The following is a 21,177-nucleotide window of genomic DNA, read 5'->3' on the forward strand; positions in this document are numbered from 1 at the left end:
AATTCCCAAATGTTTTGGATCTATTTCTCAACTCACTATTCTAATTTTTGTCTATGTGGCTAATTTTGTATAACATCACATTCCTTTAATAATTTTAGAACTGCTTTTAACTATAATATGTGGTTAGGCTATTTCCATGTTTTGGGATATTTTGTGGATTTGTTCATCCCTTTTCTTGATTTGATTAACTTGTGATTGTTTTTTTCAAAGAATTTTATTTATTTCAAAATTTTGGTTCATATTTCCAATTCTGTTCCAAGTGTTATCTGTTTTAAACTTCTAAGTAATGGTGAATTTTTGTTTTCATATTGTTAAGCATTGTCAGCTATTAATATATAGCTCACTTACTATTTCATTCAGATCTTCTATACCCTTACTTAATTGTTGGCTACAAGATCTGAGTTTCCTGAGAGAGGGGAATTAAAGTCTCCCATTTTTATTATATTTCTGATTATGTCTTTTTACAGTTCTCCTCATTTCCACTTGATGAAACTTTTGATTTTATCCAGGGCATCCTTTCTTTATGTTGGTGTAAGTTTTCTTTCAATTTAGGAAAGTATTTCTGGACTATATATTTTTTTTAATTTTTTAATTTTAACATCTTAATTTTATTTTTTTCAGTGTTCCAAGATTCATTGTTTATGCATCACACCCAGTGCTCCATGCAATATATGCCCTCCTTAATACCCACGAAGTATTCCTGGACTATATTTTTAATTACTTGTTCTATTGTATTATGTTGGATCCTTTGTGGGGAGGGGGACATTCCAATTATGTATTTTAGACATGTGTTGGATTCCTTCAGCCTATCTTTTATTTCTACTATCTTTACTGTAATCCTCTTTATCTTTTATATTTGTTTCTTTTTATTTGCATCCTAGTTTTATTTTTTCTGTCCCGTACTGTGCTTTCTGCTGTGTCTATTCTCCCTAGAACACCTAATTGTGTGTTCCTCCTGTTTCACAGAAATGTTTCTACAACACACTTTTTTTCCTATTCTATCTTAAATTCTTCCAGTTCCCTTTTCTCATTCTTATAGCTTTCCCTTTTACTGTCCTATCCTTTCCTAAGTGAGTTCTATTATTCTATCACCATCACTATGATTTTTTTAAAGATTGATTTATTTATTTTAGAGAGAAAGAACACAGAAGTAGGGGAAGGGACAGAGCGAAAGAGAAAGAGAGAGAATCTCAAGTAGACTTCCTGCTAAGTGTGGAGACCAAAGCAGGGCTTGATCCCATTACCCTGAGATCATGACCTGAGCCAAAATCAAGAATTGAACACTTAACCAGTTGGCTGAGCTACCCAGGCACCCGCCATCACTATGATTTTTTAAGAGAAATTCATTTAGACTTTAGAATAAACTTCTTCATAAAATTTCATCTTTTTGAAGTGTTATATAAATGGAATCATGCGATATGTAATCTTTTGGGACTTGATTTTTTTACTCTGTAATTATCTAGAGATACATTTATGTTATGTGTATCAATAATCCATTCTTTTTTATTTAGGAGTAGTATTTCATGCCATGAATATATCACATTAAATTATTCACCTATTGAAGAATATCCATTATTTTCCAGCTTTTGGCTATTGCAAATAAAGTTGTCATTAATATTTGCATACATGTTTTTTTGAGTAAGTCTCTTATATAAACCTTATATCATATAAAGCTCATAATCACTGAGAAAAATGTCCAGGAATGAAATTGCGAGATTTTAGAATAATTGCATATTTAGTTTTCTTACTTTTATTATATTTTTAAGTACTAAATTTTCCATTTGTTTCTTCTTTATGTCTTCCATTTCTGTTCAGAGACTTCCCTTTCATTGCTAAGGCTTTCTATTTTTCCATTTGTTATAAGCATGTTTGCTATTGTCTGTCAAACTTTTTATGATGACTGTTTTTAAAATCTTTTTTAGATCATTCTAAACTCCCTGTCACATTTATTTTTGTCTGTTTTCCATTCATTTTGAGATCTTCCTGATTGTTGTTGTGAAAGTGATTTTTACTAAACCTAGGACATTTGGACCAGTATTTTATGAGACTCAGGATCTTATATAAACCTTATATTTTAGCTGGCTTTCTTTGCCAACACTTCATCAGGGAAGGAGAGGCACTGTGTCATTACTGCCAAATAGGAGTAGAAATCCAGACTCCTTCTTGGCCTTTCTTGACCACCAAGGAGTGGGGATCTTGTTAATGCTGGGTAGGGTGGGAGTTTCCACTCCCCATTAGGCACCCAATAATATTTCTCTGACTAGCTGGGGTAAGTCAAAAGGCCACTAGCTAGTGGCCTTCCACCAACACCCCAAGGACTATGGTCTTGTTACAATGAAGTAATAGTAAATATCTGACTCTCCACTGGGACTCCTTTGACATTAACCTAATTGGGCATGTAAGGGTATTTCATTATTGCCAGGTGAGAGTAGAAGTACAGAATCCCCTCTCAGCCTTCTCTGAAATCATCCCATAAGGAGAGATTGGGATACCTTCTTACAGCCAGACCAAGGAAGGAAATTTGGCCATCTACTCAGTCTTTGTTGGCCTGGGTGGGGATGAAGTCACACTTTATTTTGTGTTGTTAAACTAGAGTAGTACAATTATTATATAAGTTTTCTGTTTTACTAAGCTCTCCTTTTCTAGTCTTTTGGCTTGAGAGGGCAAGCTTTATCATCATTCATCCATTCATTCATTAATATCTGTGCCCACTGATATTTGAGTTAACTTCTGCAGCTCTAAGTCTGGAGTATATAAGACAAAAAGAAAACCCAGGGAACTCACCACAATATCATTCATGAGGTCTCAAATTTCCTAACTTGTTGAGCCCTATCTCCATCTTTTTATATTTATTTTATATATAACATTCGGGGTTTTGCATTTCCTTGATTATTGAACAGTTTTTCAGGTACCAGTTGGCCATCTCTATATCTATTCATATCTTCTGCCCATTTTTTGATGAGATTGTTTTTTTACTGTTGAGTTATAGGAGTGATTTTATATATATATATATATATATATAGAGAGAGAGAGAGAGAGAGAGAGATTTACTTGAAAGGAGAAGGCAGGGGAAGATAAAGAGAGAGAATCTCAGGCAGACTCTGCACTGAGCACAGTTCAATCTCATAACCTTGTGGGGTTCAATCTCATAACCTGATCATGACCTGAGCTGAAATAGAGAACTAGACACTTAACCAGCTGAGCCAGCCAGGTGTTCCTTTATATATTTTAGTTTAGTTTAGTTTAGTTTAGTTTAGTTTAGTTTACTTTTATTAACATACAATGTATTATTTGCTTCAGGGGTACATGTCTGTGAATCATCATCAGTCTTACACAATTCACAGCACTCACCATAACACATACCGTCCTCAATGTCTATAATCCAGCCACCCTCTTTAAATATTTTAGATGTTAGCCCCTTATCAGATATATGTTTTGTAAGTATTTTCTCCTATTCTTCTATTCAGAAGATTGTCTTTTCATTTGTTTGATGATTTCCTTTGCTGTGCAGAAGATTTCAGCTTGATATAATCCCATTTGTTTAATTTTGCTTCTATTGTTCTATGGTTACTTTTTAATAAAAAAATTAATGTTGCTATGTTTTTTTTTTAAGATTTTATTTATTTATTTGACAGACAGAGATCACAAGTAGACAGAGAGGCAGGCAGAGAGAGAGGAGGAAGCAGGCTCCCCGCTGAGCAGAGAGCCCGATGCGGGGCTCGATCCCAGGACCCTGGGACCATGACCTGAGCCGAAGGCAGAGGCTTTAACCCACTGAGCCACCCAGGCGCCCCTAATGTTGCTATGTTTAATTGCAAATCTTATCTGTTTCATAGCAAACTTTTCCAATGAGTTTAATTTATCTTTAAATTTTTTTTCTCAGCTATTTTTTTACATTTTTCAGGCAATACATTGGAAAACTAGAAGCAGTATCTTCATTGCTTACCATTCACGTTTGAAAGAGTTGGATTTCCCTAGACCTGTCATTTTCTGAGGACTCTTTGGGAAATGTGGAACAGTAATGACCTTCCTCAAAGATTTCCTCAACTCAAGGTTCTCCCGCCTTTGTTTTACAAGGACAGAAAAGTTTCCATTGAATGTGCCATAATTGTATAGTTGAATTTTCCCTGCCTCTCTGGACCTAAAGATGTTCAAGAGTTCTACTACCAATTCCATGTTCCTCAGCTTCATTCATACGCATCTTCCACCAAGGCCTTTGTCTTCCCAGGTGAATCCTTCACTTTTTAGAATGTGTATTCCCAGCACTTTGAGACCTCCCACTTCTGAGGCTCTGGTCACTCTCTATCCCTTCATTCTTCACATTCTCCAGGGCTGTTGGCTTATTGGTTTTCAGCCCTGTTCCTAGCAACTCTCATTCAGATTGGTACCCTCTCCTTCTGGGTATGCATCTCTCCTGGCTCTTTCTGAAATTTGCCACCTCTGGGTTCCCTCAACATTAATTTTTCTTCCCCACTTCTCCTACCACCTCTCCCTACACTACATCCTGCAGCAAACCGCACCCCCCCCCGCACACTATTTGCTCTTGATCTTAATTATTTTTATCAACATGAACACATTATTTGGGTATTTCTCAGTTTTCTTTTTCACTTACTTTCATTGACATGGACATTTGAGAAACTCATTTAGTTACTCATTTCACTCTCTGTAGTTCTAATAAGAACACTAAAGAGAGTTAGCCCTAAACCATAATCATACTAGAAGTCTGATGATCATATTCCAGATTACCATCATGTGAACACTATAGAAATTTTGGAAAGTAAGAAAAAAATATCAAAACAAAATGATTCATAATCCTACCATGCATAAGTAATCAAGGTCAACCTGTTGATGTATTTCCTTACAGTCTTTTCTATCATATATAATGTAAATGAGGTTCATTGTACATATAATTATATACACTGATTCTTTCACTTCACATTTCAGATCATTTAAATTTTAAAGAATCACATATTTCCAAGGATTAAAAATACCAAGAAGACAGAAAGGTAGAAGATAAAATAGAATCAATTTTTTTTCTGTTTTATAAATAACTTTATAAAATTTAGTGCTGTGCAAGCTCCCAAATTACTAGTGTTCCCTAATTCACCTAGCCATTTCCTCATTGGTGAACATCCAGTTTGCCCCCCAAGTTTTAGTATTTTAAGTATAGACCAGAAAATCATAAATATTTTTGAATATGCTTCCAAATTTGTGGATGTAACATCAAAGAATATGGAATGTTTTAAGGTTTTTGATATATACCAACATTTTTTTTCCCAAAAATGTTTCTCAAATTAACACTTCCAGCAATAGGATATAAGAGTGTCAGTTTGACCTAGCCTCTGACCATCATCTTAACCTTGATTAGCCAACAAAGCATATTTTTTTGGTTTCCCATCATATTATTCCCATCATGTGTCAATAAGTAGCTGTGATCTGAGCCAACCGCATTTTATAAGCATGATTAGAAGCCATTGCTTGACTCTCAAGTCTGCTCTCCTGTCAGATAAAAATGCTGAAAGGAAACTTGGATGATTGAATGCTTTTATGATCAATGTCCCCTCTCCCCAAATGTAGATTACATTCACTCTATCATTGTCTATTGGGGAATGAAGTTGAAGTTATTGGCTCTGATAAAAAAGGAGTAGCAAGCTATATCATACTTTCATATTAAATACTGATAAATGAAGAAAAGCATTTTAAGGTCTAAATTATCTAGATCATTACTTTAATTTTACTCTCTCTGACGGACGACGAGACTATCTAGCTGCAAATAAATAGTACTTTCTACTGCCCTTCTTTGATTGCCAATAATATCCTAACCATGCATTTTCTAAGACAGTGAAATATTCCCATATGTCCTAAACATGAATAAAATATCTGTGATGGGCCTAACTTACTTGGAATTCTCATTCAGTAGTAGCTTTATCAGCATTTTGTCTTGAAAACTCTTCTCAACTTTTATACTTCTGGCTTTGTAAGGACTAAAAGCTCACAATGTAAAACTTTAAATTTAAAAGCTATAGAAGTACCCTACAATTTGTTTATCTAACTTGGAGTTTTCATTTCAATGGGTCTTTGTTATCAATACAAGACTTACCTAAGGAAGAGATCATATCGAATATCATCATTTGGGTTTCCTGATGGTGTTGTGTAGCAATAATCCATTAAGACATTCCATCTACAGAATGAGGTAAACATAATCATGATTCAGAATCTCCTTTTGGGTATTAGTTACTAATACAAGGGAAGTAAATATTGACAAATATCTTTCCCCCACAGGATAAAAATATAGTCTCATTAGTTATTTCAGAGGTTTCTTGTTTTAGAATATTCTCCTAAGCTTGAGGTGTTTAAAAATATCCAGCAAATTGCCATCCTACATCAAGTGGGTTTAAGGCTAATATCACACATACACACACAAAAATTGTGTACAAGACAGCTGTTCAAAGTCCGGAGAAACAGAAGCCAAAAGTGAGCTACAGAGATACTTTTATGTTCACTCTGAACAATAGCCTTTTGTTTCCAGAAGTTACTATCTTTAACAAATGACAGAAGATATTATAATACCACATACAGCAAGAAGTTTGGTATATAAATTATACACTGAAAATTATGCCAGAATCAGTGGTGGTGACAGTGGAAGTCCATAACAGACACTGTTTTAGGTAAAAGAAAACCATGAGGCAAATCACAGCCTTCCTCCACAGGCCATACTGTGCCTAGATTTATACATTATTTCATTCCAACTCTGGTGTTATTAAAATGACTAGTCTATGGGAAGTAAATGCCAATAATTATTTTTAATTCCTGCATTTGATAAGATAATTTTAAAGAATCATATATATCCAAGAAAAACAATACAAAGAAAGAAAGGGAGAAGGTAAAGAAGAATTAAATTTCCAGAGTACACTGGAGAATACCCTTCAGGATGCCAAGTTTATATAATAATACGTGATTGGATCTTTATAATAATATTGGATTGGATCTTCAGCTTTTGAATTCCCTTTCAATTTTGATCATTCTGGATTGTCTAAAACATGGTCATAAGAAACTCAATCATATGAAACTCGATTGACTTTGGGTTTCTTATGGAGGTGTTTCTGAGGGTCATATTATATAATTTTGGCCCAGATCATTATGAGGAGAGTTCTTTGTGTTGTTTTCTTTTTAAATACATTTGTATTGAATAGTAACATACACATAGAAAAGTGCACAAATCATGCAGTCACAAAATGACTGCATCTGATTCATCGTCTTTCAGATGAAAGACTAGAACATTGTGGTATCCCAGAAGATCTGCTCATTCCCTCTTCCAGTAATTCTCCCTCCTTCTTTATGGGAAGACTTCGTATTTTCCAATTGATGACACAAAATAAGTGTCACTCCTTAATCTTTGTAATTTATTATTTCTATTTATTAGCATTCCTAAATGGTGTGGCAATGACAGTATTTTTTAAATTAAAAATGAATGAGCTAACTTTATGATTCATTAAGCTTTATGTGGTCAAAATGTTTTAACCAACAGAAAAAAAGAAAAGAGTTTGAAAATACCTGCCATCCAGATTAGTGGCTTGTACAGCTGCAAATACTTTGGTTTTCAAAGGTAATCCTATACTTGGGATAATTAACTGCTGGCTGTAGGTTGAATCCTAATGATGAAAAAAAATGAGCAATTAATCTGTCATTGTCTTTCAAACAGCACATTTGCCACTTAAAACAATGATATCATATAAAAAGGGGGAGAATCAACATAAATATCAGAATCAACCCCAAAAAGATCCAGTTAATCCTTTAGTTTCTCAGCAGAACTGTTCTTAAGCCATATCCAAGTAACAAATTCATTTCCATGTATAAATCTTTTTGTTTGCATAGTTTATCATATCTAATAGTTAATGTTCTGTGTATTTAAATTGCATTCAATGGTTGATAATCAGTGGTTAATACTTAATTTATTTAATAATCAATTGTCAACATAGAGTTTATTTAATTTAATACTTAATTTATTTAAATTACATTACTGGATAATACTCAGTTTCTTTAAATTACATCCACTTTAGTTTAAGCCCTTTCCCATTAGGGTTTTGGTCTTTATGCTCTTGATAATGTGTCATTTGCCCAAAATCACTTATCTGGCAATTTGAAAATACCAAAATGTTTTTGAAAACCTAAAAAGAGACCAACATGTCCTGTAAGTTGCCAAAATGCATGCCACGGAGTTCCTTCACCTAATTCCTTGGCAGTTACTTAGAGAAGGGTGTCTCAGGATTTCACTTCTACCTTTCTACCATTATTTTATAAAAAATTTCAAGAGCTTATTTATATTATTCCCCAATTTACAGTATTAAAGTAATAGGTTAGAAATTAAGAAGTGACAGTTTTAATGACAAAAATTGTAGGATGCAAAAAAAAACAAGAAGAAAAGAAAAGAACTTCAAAAAATGTAGGCTGTCAAATCATTTAGCATGCAAGCAAATTGTTTCCTCCAAATTTAGTAACCCTGAAGAGAATGATATTTTGCGGCAAAGGAAAAATGTTAATGTTCATTATGAAATTTCAAAGACATCAAGCAAAGGCAAAATACAGAGCATATTCTGTCCAAGAAGGACAGGAAGAAAGCAACAGATTTTGAATTTTTGAAAATATAAATTTTTAAAATTATGGTTTGGACACTTTACTTTTGAAAAAGTTGCACTTGTATGGAACATTTCATTCCCAAATAAAATCATATAAATGAGGGATTATATGCTGTACTTATTTTCTCTATTTCTGTGATAAATGATAATAGCTCCTCAAACCATTTCTAATAGGTAGTATTTTTATTTATTTTCCAGCTCCCTTTGCAAACTTCTCCAAGTATTCCACACTTCATTAAGTATACAGATCTGATTCTTGCATCAACAGGGCATTAGCAGGGGCCAGAAGAATGTTTGCTTATTTACAAATATCATACTGCTAAGTCATTTGCAAATGGTGGGACTCAGGGACTCAGCTGTGGTTTAACCAATGAATTATCACATTTTTTCCTCCTAAAGTTGCTTCTAAGGGTATTTTTTTCCTCCTTTGTTTTTATAGTTGCTTTTTTATTCTTGTTAGTATAATATTGTCCCTAAAGTCAATTATATTTATTTTATATTTTTTCTTCGACTATTAAGAAACATTCATAGTTAATGTAGTACTATTTCAGATTTATTCTTTCTGTATTTTCTCAGAAGACACTAATATTTAGGCACAAAGTCATCTTCACTTTCCATTTCCACAGTGGAGAAAACCTATATATTAATATTACACATAAATAAGGCCACAGTTCAACTTGAAATAATCCACATATATGGAAATTGCGTAGTCAATAAAAGTTATCTTTTTTATAAATAAAATTTTCCTAAGTATATTTACTGACTTCTAGAATACTTAAACAATTACATGAAACCAGACTAGGCACAACTTCTCGTTTCCAAAGAATGAGAATAGTAGGTATATAACTCTTCATGCTTTCATAACTTTTCATAACCCATTGCTATGGGTTAAAAATCAAAAACTCTGCATGTAAAATAGGAAGATATGGCCACTAATGGTTATAAAATAATACTCGTTTTGAAATGCTATAATGAAATTACATATGGATAGCTAAATGTTAGTGTTCCAAATAATAAGTATGATTTGGGTCAATTAGTGAAAGGAAATCAATTTTTTTCTGATGTAAATTACTAGGTTTTTGTCCTTGTTATTACAATACAACTGACTATATTCCCTAGACTTTGCTTTTCACCTTTGTGACTTATTTATTTTAAAGCTGGAAGCTTGCATAAATTACTAGTTTGGTAATATCCTGTATCATGACAAAATATTTCATCCATGCCATGTTAAAAAAGTAGTTTAGAGCCATGAAACTCTTCTGTGTGATACAGTAATGATGGATCCAAGTCATCAGCATTTGTCAAAATCTACAAAAATATTCATGAAGTGTGAAACCAAATATAAGCTATGGACTTCAGTTAATATATCAATATGAGCTCATCAATTGTAATGAATAGACCCCAAAATTCAAGGTGTAAGTAATAGAGGAAATTGTGCATAAGCACAGGAGGTCTGTGGGATCTCTGTATTTTCAGATCAGTTTTTCTGTACACTTAAAACTGCTCTAAAAATTGTCTGTTAATTAAAAAAATACTTTGTGGAAAAATGGTCAAATTTCATTATATAATTATTTAGTAAATAACTTTCAAAATTCAATTTAATTTTTTAATTCAACCATTAATGGCGACTTTATTGCAAACTGGTTAAAAATGAGATGCATTTATCCCGTTTTCTGAATTCTATTTTTTAAAAGATTTTATTTATTTGAGAGAGAGCAAGAGCAAGTGAGTACAGGGTGGGGAGGGGAGGTAGGGAATGGGAAGAGGGAGAAGCAAGGTAGCATCATGCACTGAGCCAAAAGCAGATGCTTAACCAACTGAGCCACTCAGGCATTCCCTGAATTACATTTTTAGAATCTGTTCCCATCAGAGCTTTCAGGATGTTGAGTCTTATGAAATAAAAAGCATGACACATCAAAAAAAAAAAAAAAAAAGTGGGATAGTGTTTTGACACTATCTGTTTTATTTATAGTCTGATATCAAACAATTGGTTACCTTTTTACCACAGAATTTAAACCTTAAGGTTATCACCAAATTATAGGCTTTCATTTAGCATCTTAATTTAGCATTAAGATTCTAGAAAGTTTTGAAGGATTATATCTAGTTAGCAACAGGAGATTACTATTTCTAATGATAAAGAAAAGACCCTCACAGCAAAGCTCTCCCCAAATTCCACACTTCTAAATTTTTATTTTCTGCTTTACTAGTAAGAGAATAGTTTAATTTCACAAAAAATAATGGTGTCATTAAACACCATCTGGGTAAATTTTTTTACTTTTTTTAGGATCAGGAAGTTTCATCTTTGTTTCACTTAAATATAACAAGTAATACTGAATCCAAACCAGTCACCTCAATTCTACCCCAAGGAGCTTACACATATAAATCAACAGAGAGGAATTTTCCAGTTTAAAAAATATTGCTCAAAACAAAAATAAATATCTGGCCATATTGGGAATGAATATTGGCACATATTTGCTGAGTATTGTGGAACCAAGTAACTTGGCAGTTTCTCCTTGCAGAGGGAAGTTGGGAAATGACAGAAAGGCAATCTTCATTCCAACACATTTTAATTTGTTGTTTAGAACTCGGTGGTGTCAGACTACAAACTTATAAACATGATTTTTTTGAATGCCTTTGGAAAATGTCCTACTACAATATTTATAGCTCATTATATTCAAAGTATAAAGCACTGACTTTTAAATCAGTTGCATGAATTATAACTCAGTGCCATGATGACATGAATAATAATGTAAAAATCAGATTCATAATTTACAAAAATGTTGGTTGATAGATTGAAAAATTGATATTTAAATCAGGCATTTAAAATGTATGAATAAAAATTTTTAATCAACATGAAAATATCATTTGGGGGATTAATGTTAGAGTTATAAATAGAAATCCATAGTGTATTTTTCACGTTTTGCTGCCACTGTCTATATTTACATGACAAGAGTTTAGACAATACTATGTAGTCAACCCAAGTTATTTCAAATGTGACAGAATTGTCATCAGCCAAATCCCACACTGAAAATATTAACACATTCATCACCAGGAAAAATATCATTTGGATTTTTCCTATCTTTTTATCATAATAATACTACTTTCAAAATCTTGACCCTGACCACGGCTACATACACAGGCACACAAATTAAATACATACATATAAATATAGATAGACACTTGGAGTAACTATGTAAAATCACATTTACAAAATAAAATCGAAGCCATTTATCAACTTTTAGAAAGTAATGCAGTTTTTAGTATACCTTTATCACTAAGCTATACAAAAACTCTAGTAAAGATGAATAAATGTTACCAAAGTAAAACAGGGTTAATGTGGCTTTTGTAGATTTTGATATAAAACCCTTCCGCATAAATGGCTCCTCAGAACAGTGAGAGGGAACATAACATCCTTCACCCATCAACTTACATTATAAAGGAGCAGGTTCAAAGTGCTGACAAACGTACCATTGTTCTCTCTCACAGAAATAGCAGCTGAGGACCTAAAACAGATTTAGAGAAAGGAAAGCACTGATGAGTTTTTAAATTAGAAGTTTCAGTTATACATTAATGTTGGATTTAAGGCACTCAAACTCTTGAGTAAGCGTGACATACTTTTAACTAGGCCTGGACTAGGTACACTATTTAAATCACTGAAGAGATAAATAATCAAAAAGCCAGAGAGACCAAATAAAGACAGACTGTTCTTTATGATCTTTTCATTTACAAAGGCATCTTTGCATTTTGCATTGCATATATGGGACTTTTTAAAGAAAAATGTCATTCCCATATAACTTGAATCTGATACAATCACATTTTCATCAATCCCCAGAGAAGTTTCAGGAGATCAGGGATTTTGTTTTACTTTGTTCACTGCTAGAACACTGCATGGCACATGGTAGAAGTGTAATAAATATTTATTGAATGAATGAATGACTTTCCAGGTGCCTGCAGCTTGGGAATGTGTTTACTGGGGAAGAACAAGGGAGCAGATTAAGTCTTTGACACCCTAATGACTCACTTCCCTCTACACCTGTATCTTTTTGACTCAAAGCCTTTCTTTTCTTGCTTTTCCAAGTCTTGCTTTTCACCAAGTTATTTGTCATCGTTGTGCCACTAAAACCAGCTGTGATCATTTTTTTTTAAATGAAAGAGAATGTGGCCTCCACACTCCCTGATGACTAAGATTAAACAATCACTACGCCTTTGTGAAAGCAAACGCTAGATCTGAGGAGAGAAAGTTTTCACTCAATTACCCCATTTTGTCAAAGTTGTGACAAATCTGACAAATCCAGGGGGCTATGCAGTATTGTGAACATAACCTTGTCTTGGAGTATGTGCTTTGGGAAAAATGAATGAATGCATGACTATAAGTAAAAGGCTATGAGCTCCATCCACCTCTGAAGCCCTTTGGCTCTGAGTGATATCACCTCTCTTTGGGAGCCATCAGCACCTGTGCAGCTGACACTCCAGCAAGGGCGTGCAGTCCCACATTCTGAGGCAGGAGAGTCCAACAGTGAGAGCTTATGGCAGAGACTGAAGCCAAGCAGGACCCAACATGCAGTAACTGTTCTACGCCCCGGAAACAGGACAGTCCTCTGGAACTGCATCAGCATCCAGAGTTCTTAGCTGCTTGGATGATTCCGAAGGGCATGAGGAGAACCCCCAGGCAGACATCTGGCCAGTTTGAACCAGTTTTAATTTGGGGAGAAATAGATATATTTGATCTGTTGATATGGGTCATGGCAAGGTCCTATAGGTAGATAGAATGTGAAAACAAGGATAGAATGTGAACTTACGAGGCAAGCTGGGTATTATTAACCAGGTACTCTAGTGGGTAACTGCAACTAAATTTGTAGAGAAGCCCAGGTAGATAGCTGATGATTGTTGGTGGGTCTGGAGTATCAATGTATCCCGAAATATTTCCTATTTGGACTGAAGTTGCATTTCCATAAGCACTGACTCCTGGAATTGTGGATACCTATTAAAACAGTAGATCAAGTTTAATGATTAAATAGCTATATGTAAATCTAGGCATTTCATTTGCAAAATAAAACATTAGATCAGATCATTCCTAGGGTCTTTTTCAACTACAACATGCCATGGTTTTGAGATTATATACACAAAATGCTATTTGTAAGTGATTATATATGTCTTTTAACTAAACGAAACTCCATATTCACCAAAGACACTTTATTCATATTTCACAAATAAGAAAGGAGAGAGATTACATGTTCAGAGGGCTACAGCAAGTAATTCGAAAATGTTCATGAGTAAGGTCCAAATTCTGTGGCCTGCCTTAAAAAATCCCTGTTAATCTGATGTTGTTTACCATTTTGGTTTCATGTCTCCAGACTTAAACTCTTGGCTAATAATGACCCAGCCACTGGAACACTTGGGTGGCGCAGTCAGTTGAGCATCTGCCTTGGGCTCAGGTCATGATCCCATGGTCCCAGGATCAAATTCCCCAGTGGGCTTCTTTGTCAGTGGGAAGTCTGCTTCTCCCTCTGCCTGCAACAGCTGTTTATGCTCTCTCTCTCTCTGACAAATAAATAAAATCTTTAAAAATAGTAGTAATAAAAATAACACCCTAGCCGCACATGTTCCCTCTGCCTTCTTCTTCCCCACTTCACCATGATGTATCCTGCTTCTCCCCTAGATCTCATCTTCCCTAGGAAAGCTCCCTATCTCCATCACAGGAGCAGCTATGGTGCATGAACTGGAAGTCCCCTTCACCGAATCAGAACCCTTCGTGGGTAGGGAGTCCTCTTAGTCTTATTTGTCTTTGCATGGTCAACATCACACAGTGAATTCTGAACAAATGAAGTAAGGTCACAAATTTTCTGAGGGTCAATCTGTGGGCCTTCATCTGTAGTACATACATGGAGACTCTCATCTCTTTCCAGGGCAATCATTCATAGATAGGTTTCAGGGGGATCATGAACTCCCAGAAGTTATATTAAAATATTGTCCATATGCATATTTTCCTGGGACTGATTAGCTTTCATTGGATTCTTCAATCCCACTAAAATGTAAGAAACACCATTTTAGGAATAATCAATAATGTTCTTGATTTTTGTAACATCGTAGAGCAATACAGCTTCTCCCAGTATGTCAAAGACAGTATGACACTCATGAATACTTGTAGCAGATATTATGGAAACTTGTTAATACTTACTTTTCAACAATAGAATAAACCTTATGCATGAACTTAGAAGTTCATGGACAAAGCCAAGGCAATCATCAAGCTGATTCATGAACAGAGCCAGAATCGTTATAAATGAAAACTTTTTTTTTTTTAATTCTAATTCATTGATGTAATAGTCTACTTAATTTTTCCCATGTAGGATTATCGTTGGAACAGATTCCAAAGCTGGGACATCCAGGGCAAAAATGAAAAAATAAGCAAATCTTCCCCTCCTCTCACACCTTCCTGACTGGCTAACTAAACATACCAATTCTGTGAAAACAAAACAAACAAAACACACACACACATACGTAGTAATTTTTATACCCAAGTTATTCAGCTTTAAAAAAAGGTAAATAGCACATGTGCGTACCAATGTGCACACATGCACGTTCATACATACACACACACACACACACACCCAGATGATTTGCCTGGAATTTCTCCTGAACTATTTTCTTGGCAGCTTGGCAAGACTTAAATCCAGAGAAGAAAGCAGCCCGAAGGAGAGACCCCAGGATATGGTGGGAGGAGGGAGACCTTGGCTTTCCATGTGGGCTCTTCCCTCGACAAGGAAACACAGACATGTAATAATCAGCCTGCGTCACTCTCTCTCGGGCCCATCTCATAACCTCTCTGTGCACAACTCAGAGAGATGAATAAATGTTTTTAATAAAAAGAGTCAACAATACTCACGGTGAGGGCTTGAAAATGGTTATGGGCACAATATCCTAACTGGCCTCCGAGGGAAGATGAGGAAGGAGATCAAAGAAATCCCTTTCCTGTCTCCCTTCTCCCATCAGGTCTTAGAAAACCTGCCTTAGAGAAATTAAGCCTTCCCCTTTAATCCCAAACAATAATTTATGAAGAGGAAAAGCCAGTTTCTCCTCATACACTGGGCTAAGTGGTCATGATCACTGTATCTCCTTTTTGTCTGTGCTAGGATTTACCAAGAAGATTATATTTAAACAAGCAAAATGAAAAATAATATTCAATGAATTTCAGTGTAACACCCCTCAAATCACAATATTTATACTTCGATTAATTTTAATTCCTGGGAAAATCAATTCCTCACTCAGTTTCTTTTCTTTTTCTTTTCCTTCTCTTTCTTTCTATCTATCTATCTATTTATTTATTTATTTATTGGTGTTCAGTGCAAGTACAAATAAATGAATAGCATAGACTAGTGGTTCTCATTCAGGGTGGGAATATTTGAAGCAGTATTTTGATTTTTACAATGACTAGAGAGATTTCTTTTTTTGAACAATATACTGGGATTTCATGAGTAAGATTAGATATGAAAAACATTTGGAAATTCAAAGGACAGTCCCACACAATGAAGAATATCCCACTGAAAATGCTGACAGTCCTCTTCCACTAAATACTGCTGTAGATCGTCCCATGGTAAACATGGACCTAGACGATTCTGAGCTTCCCATTCTGTATTTCATCTTTCTTTCTGAATAAGGTCCCTAGAAGCAAGGGGCCAAGAGACTCATTGCCAAATTCACCAGAAAAAAACGGTTTTTGTATAAAATAGTTCTATAAAAAAGCATGAAAAGCATAGCTAATGATAAAATGTAGGGAAATCTTCAACAATGTCACTCACACCAAAAATGTTGTTTAGAACAGCACAGCTGATCTCACACCCCTCAACTCTCACCAACAACAAACAGAACCATTACTGGTAAATACAATTGTATGTCTGAAGCCTCAACAGGCAAAGGACATGATTTGTTTAGTTTTATTGGAAATTTTTTTCTTGAAAGATAGATTGGGCTTCTGATTATTTCATGAAATGGGGAGACCTTTAGTCGTGACCCCAAACCTAGCACATAATTTCACACTCTTCTTACCACTAAGCTGTTTCCACAGCCCTCCAAGGTGCTAAGATTGATGATGAAAATGACGACTGCAGGAAAGGTGTTGTTGTTGATGAAGCCCCTGCAGTGGGAGTCCCCATGCCTTCCATTCAGGGCCAGATCAGTTTCAGAATAACCCGAGAAAAGTACAGTGCAAAAATTAATCTTCATTGTAATGGTTTGCACCCCACAGTAGACATTGATGTCTCTTTCAGCTGAAATAAAAATATATAAAAAGTAAACATTAGTCACAAAAGCACAGTACAGGGTAGAAGAATAACTTTAACCTCCTCTAATGTATTTACGCATCCCTTCAGTCTGTTTAACTGATTCCTATAGTTGAATATACCATAATCCAATGTGAAAGTTAAGAAAAGTAGCCAGGAAGAATAGTCTTAGATATAGTAATTTAGGAGTTAGAAAATACCTCTGTTGCTTTGTGTCTGGTATAGAGTGGATGTGCATTAAATGTCAGTTGAGTATTACAGAATGATTAGAGAATCGAGTGGAAAAAAATCAAGTTACAGAGAAAATTCAGAGCTAGAGTAACTGAATTATTCAGATAGCCTGTCCAGAGTAGTGAGATTCACTACAAATGATGCATCTTTCCAAGTGTAAGGAAGAAGTTAAAATCCATTGTGAGCCATATTGCTGAGTGTTTGGGTGTTTTGTAACCCACCTTACCCAGGATGGAGAAACAAAAGCTGTCCGTCAGAATCCCATTTTATTTTGCCTGTATTAAATTACTCTAGAGAGAAAGGAATGAGAACAAATGTGCTGATACTACAAAGAAAAAAATATGCATAACTTGCTCTAAGAAATTTTGCCAATGACTATGCCAAAATAAAAGGAATGAACTAGGCGTGGAAATTTAAAACACAATTATCACAGTTTCCATGACTATACCATGAGTTATCAGTGATGGGATCCACTCTAGGTCTACAGAGGTGAGCATAGGCACACACACAAGCTTTTCATATCTCTATTTAGTTATATTTCTTCATATGATGAAGAAAATATATGTAGCAAATGGAGAGGTGGGTTGGGAGGCAATTCCCCAGTGCCAGAAGCTTTTACATTTATTGTTTTTGGTAACTGTTTTAAGTTGAATCATGTCCCTCCCCCCATCATAAAAAAGATACACTATAGTCCTAACTCTCAGTCTGTCATAACATGATCTTACTTGCAAATTGAGTCATTGCAGATAAAATTAGGTTAGATGAAGTCACACTGAAATAGGGTGGGTCTCTAATCCAAAATGACTTGTGTCCTTAAAAAAGGAATGCCATGTGAAGAGATGGACACAGGAAGGATGCCATGTGAAGACACAGAATTGGAGGGATGCATCTATAAGCCAAAGAATGCCAAAGCTTGCTGGCAAACCACCAAAAGCTAGGAGGGGCCAAGGAAGGATTCTATCCAGAGTGTCAGAGGGAACGTGGCCCTGCAGACACCTGGATTTTCAACTTCTAGCCTCTAGAACCCCAAGACAATAAATTACTCTTGTTTCAAGTCACCCTTTTGTGGCATTCTGTTTTGGAAGCCTTAGGAAATTAATACAATAACCTTACCACTTTCTAACACTCCATTTTACCACTTAAGGTATCCAAAAAAAGCATCAGGTTTTCAAAATCTGGACACAAACAAAACAAAAACTGACTAAGCTATTTGGGGAAGTAAACTTACTTTGCTCAAAAAAGGAAAAACAAGCAAACTAAAAGGTATTTTTAGTAAATGAGATGATGTTCACCTAAGTAATACATAAATGTCATTCAAGGGTTTTTGGCATAGTATTATTGGCTTAAATATCTCAAAGGTAATCTAAGGGTTAAGTGTTCAACAGCGTATTTCTTTGGAGTACTCATTCCCCAGACTGGTTTTTGCTGGAAAACTGAGTCATATTTTGAGAATGTGAATAAGTAAAAATGAAAATTTCTGTCTGGCTGTGATTTTAAACTCATTACAAAAAGAAAGAAAATATTTTTCATGGTTAAAGATGAAGAGAAAGATGGAAAATCTATTTCTTGGCCAAAGGCAAATATTAGGCTAATTATCCAAGAAAACTCCAAGCAATATTCCCTTTGTAGGTATAATTCATTATGAAGTATATAGGAAATAATACATACTCCTTAAAATTGGGAAAATATCTCTATTAACTTTCAACGACATTAGCTGTTTAAATGCAACCATAACTTTTAATAATGCTCTTTACTAAAATAATAGAGTTCATTTTAATAAATGTTTGAGGGTCTACAAACTCCAAATAAGATCTTATATCTATTGATTATTCTCTATCTACATGCTATTCATTGACTCATGCCACCATTATCTCTTACCCTAGAGTATTATGTTAGCTTCCTACTTGATTCCTTTATTTCCACACTTAACCTTCTCTAATTAGTATAGCTATTAATAGATTAATGCAATCATTTCAGCTCTGCTCAGGTCTTTAAACTATCCATTTCACTTGTGCCAGAATTCCAAATCTTGAAGCAGGTCCTCAAGACGCTCCATGATCTGCCATCATCTTACCTCTGCATTCACATCGCTCTACCATTCCCACTGAACTTTCTTTAGCTCTTTGAAAGCATCACATTGAGTGATGAAAAGCTGAAGAGCTGTTACCTCCAGGGGTGGAACTGTCTGGAATAGGGGAATCAAGGAAGATTTGTGGGATGATAAAAATGTTCTTTGCCTTGATCTGAGTAGTAGTTACACGACTGCATATACCTGTCAAAATCGCAAGCTGTACCCTTAAAATCACTACAAATATGTAACATTATTTTATATAAATTATTCCTCAATTGCTGTGAGTACTTTGAAAAGCCTAATAGAGATTCGTACAAGTCCTTTGATCAGTGCTCTTTTCTCTGTTTAGGATGTTCTTCCTCCCCCCAAGTCTTTGTCTGCTTACCTCCTATTCAATCTTCAGGTCTCAAATTTCTTGTCCTTTCCCCAAAGACTTCCCTGATCCCAAATCTAAATTATGCCACTGCATTATGCTGTCATATTGCCCTAGAATCATATATGTATTTGTCTAGTTGTCTTCTATATAAACTGAAAGTCCCAGAAAGGAGGAAGCTATAATATTCATTGATGTGAATATTTAATTAAATAATTAACTGCATGAAATATTGAAACACTAGACTGCAAAGAGGATTTACAAAGTAGTGGTACTTGTTCTCCAGCACATCATAGTCTGTAAAAGGTGCCCAGTTTGACAGAAAGATTAGGCAGAGAGCTTTGGGGTGGTACCAAGAATGAACCCTACCCAGATGATCTAGTTAGGAACAGTCTCTTGGAGAAGATGTCCGTGACCTGAGTTTTGAAGCATCAGTAAATTGGAGATTTAAAGGAGTAGAAATTTTATAACACAAAAAGGAGTGTGAATAACTACATAAGTGTGAAATATGTCCAGGCTTGACATATTGACATATAGAGAACTGGATGGTTCTGTTTTCAGTAGAATTTAAAATACAAAGAAGGAAATAGCAGAAAAGGAGGCAAGTGACAAACACACTGGCAAAATCACAGGAAGCTGTTTCTTAAAAAATGGTCTCTGTAAGGTAACAAAATGTCTTCCTCAATGTCAGATCAAATTCTTAACTACCAGTGAGTTTACTACGAATTCTCTTTCTGTCCAGTGGAATAGAGAATTGTACCACTGCATTATTTAGAGTATCACAAATTCATCAAAGTGAATACATATCATTAAATATGTTACAAAGGAGAAATATTATTCCCCTCAATTTAAACCAACTTAGATTTCAGCGTCGTCACCTTTGTTTGAGAGGAATTAGTGGATACTTAGAATAGCTTAATAAAATGGCAAAGATTGCTCTGTCCAGATGTAGAGCTCTCTTCAGTTTTCTGCGTTTAACTGAAGACTTGTAATGCCTGAAATGGAACTGAATTTGCTACAAGCTGATCCCACTAGGAGATACGATAACAAGCTAAAGGCTTTTTGCAGTAGAAGAAAAGAGCTCTGTTCAAATCCATCCTAACCTAGTTTTCTAAAGACTTTACACCACCGCTTCTGAGAAACACATTTTCCCCTAGTTGTAGATACTAAAGACATCCATTCAGCACAACTTTTCCATTTGTGAGGTTTTGAGGTGGGAGAAAAGATACTTTAAGTTGCCAAAGGGCAATTTCTGCCAAAATAAGAGAAGTTTTCTTTCAGAGTTCGTGAGTAACAGTTGCTCTCGACAACTAAATTTCTTCAACGTTTTTATCGTCCAATCTCCGGCCAGAATTGCTATATTCTTTTAAACAACACTTGAGTATTAAACAACTCAATGAGTACAAGTTAAAAACAAGATCAATGAATAAATACCTTTAGATTTTTTTCACTTCTAGTGTTTTGTATTTAAAGATACTAAGCATGTTTATGATAGGTCAGCTTACAGAGTTTATGTGGGGTTATACTGACAGAATAGCTATTTTGCCCCTGATATTTTTAAGGAGTTGTTTACTTATTTGAGAGAGAGAG

At 34.9% G+C, this 21,177-nt stretch overlaps 1 protein-coding gene across 3 annotated transcripts in view; it reads right to left on the minus strand.

Annotated features, from left to right (window-relative positions):
* ZPLD1 (zona pellucida like domain containing 1) overlaps positions 1 to 21,177 on the minus strand; it is a 236,288-nt gene that overhangs the window by 14,396 nt on the left and 200,715 nt on the right. For all 3 annotated transcript variants that reach the window (XM_059164267.1, XM_059164268.1, XM_059164266.1), the window contains 5 exons: positions 16,680 to 16,900; positions 13,436 to 13,617; positions 12,067 to 12,139; positions 7,555 to 7,652; positions 6,101 to 6,181 (listed from right to left, as the gene is read on the minus strand). In XM_059164267.1, the coding sequence (XP_059020250.1) occupies positions 6,101 to 6,181; positions 7,555 to 7,652; positions 12,067 to 12,139; positions 13,436 to 13,617; positions 16,680 to 16,900 (655 nt within the window). The remainder of the gene's footprint in view (positions 1 to 6,100; positions 6,182 to 7,554; positions 7,653 to 12,066; positions 12,140 to 13,435; positions 13,618 to 16,679; positions 16,901 to 21,177) is intronic.

The sequence above is a fragment of the Mustela lutreola genome, chromosome 2, assembly GCF_030435805.1.
Source record: "Mustela lutreola isolate mMusLut2 chromosome 2, mMusLut2.pri, whole genome shotgun sequence".
Lineage (NCBI taxonomy): Eukaryota > Metazoa > Chordata > Mammalia > Carnivora > Mustelidae > Mustela > Mustela lutreola.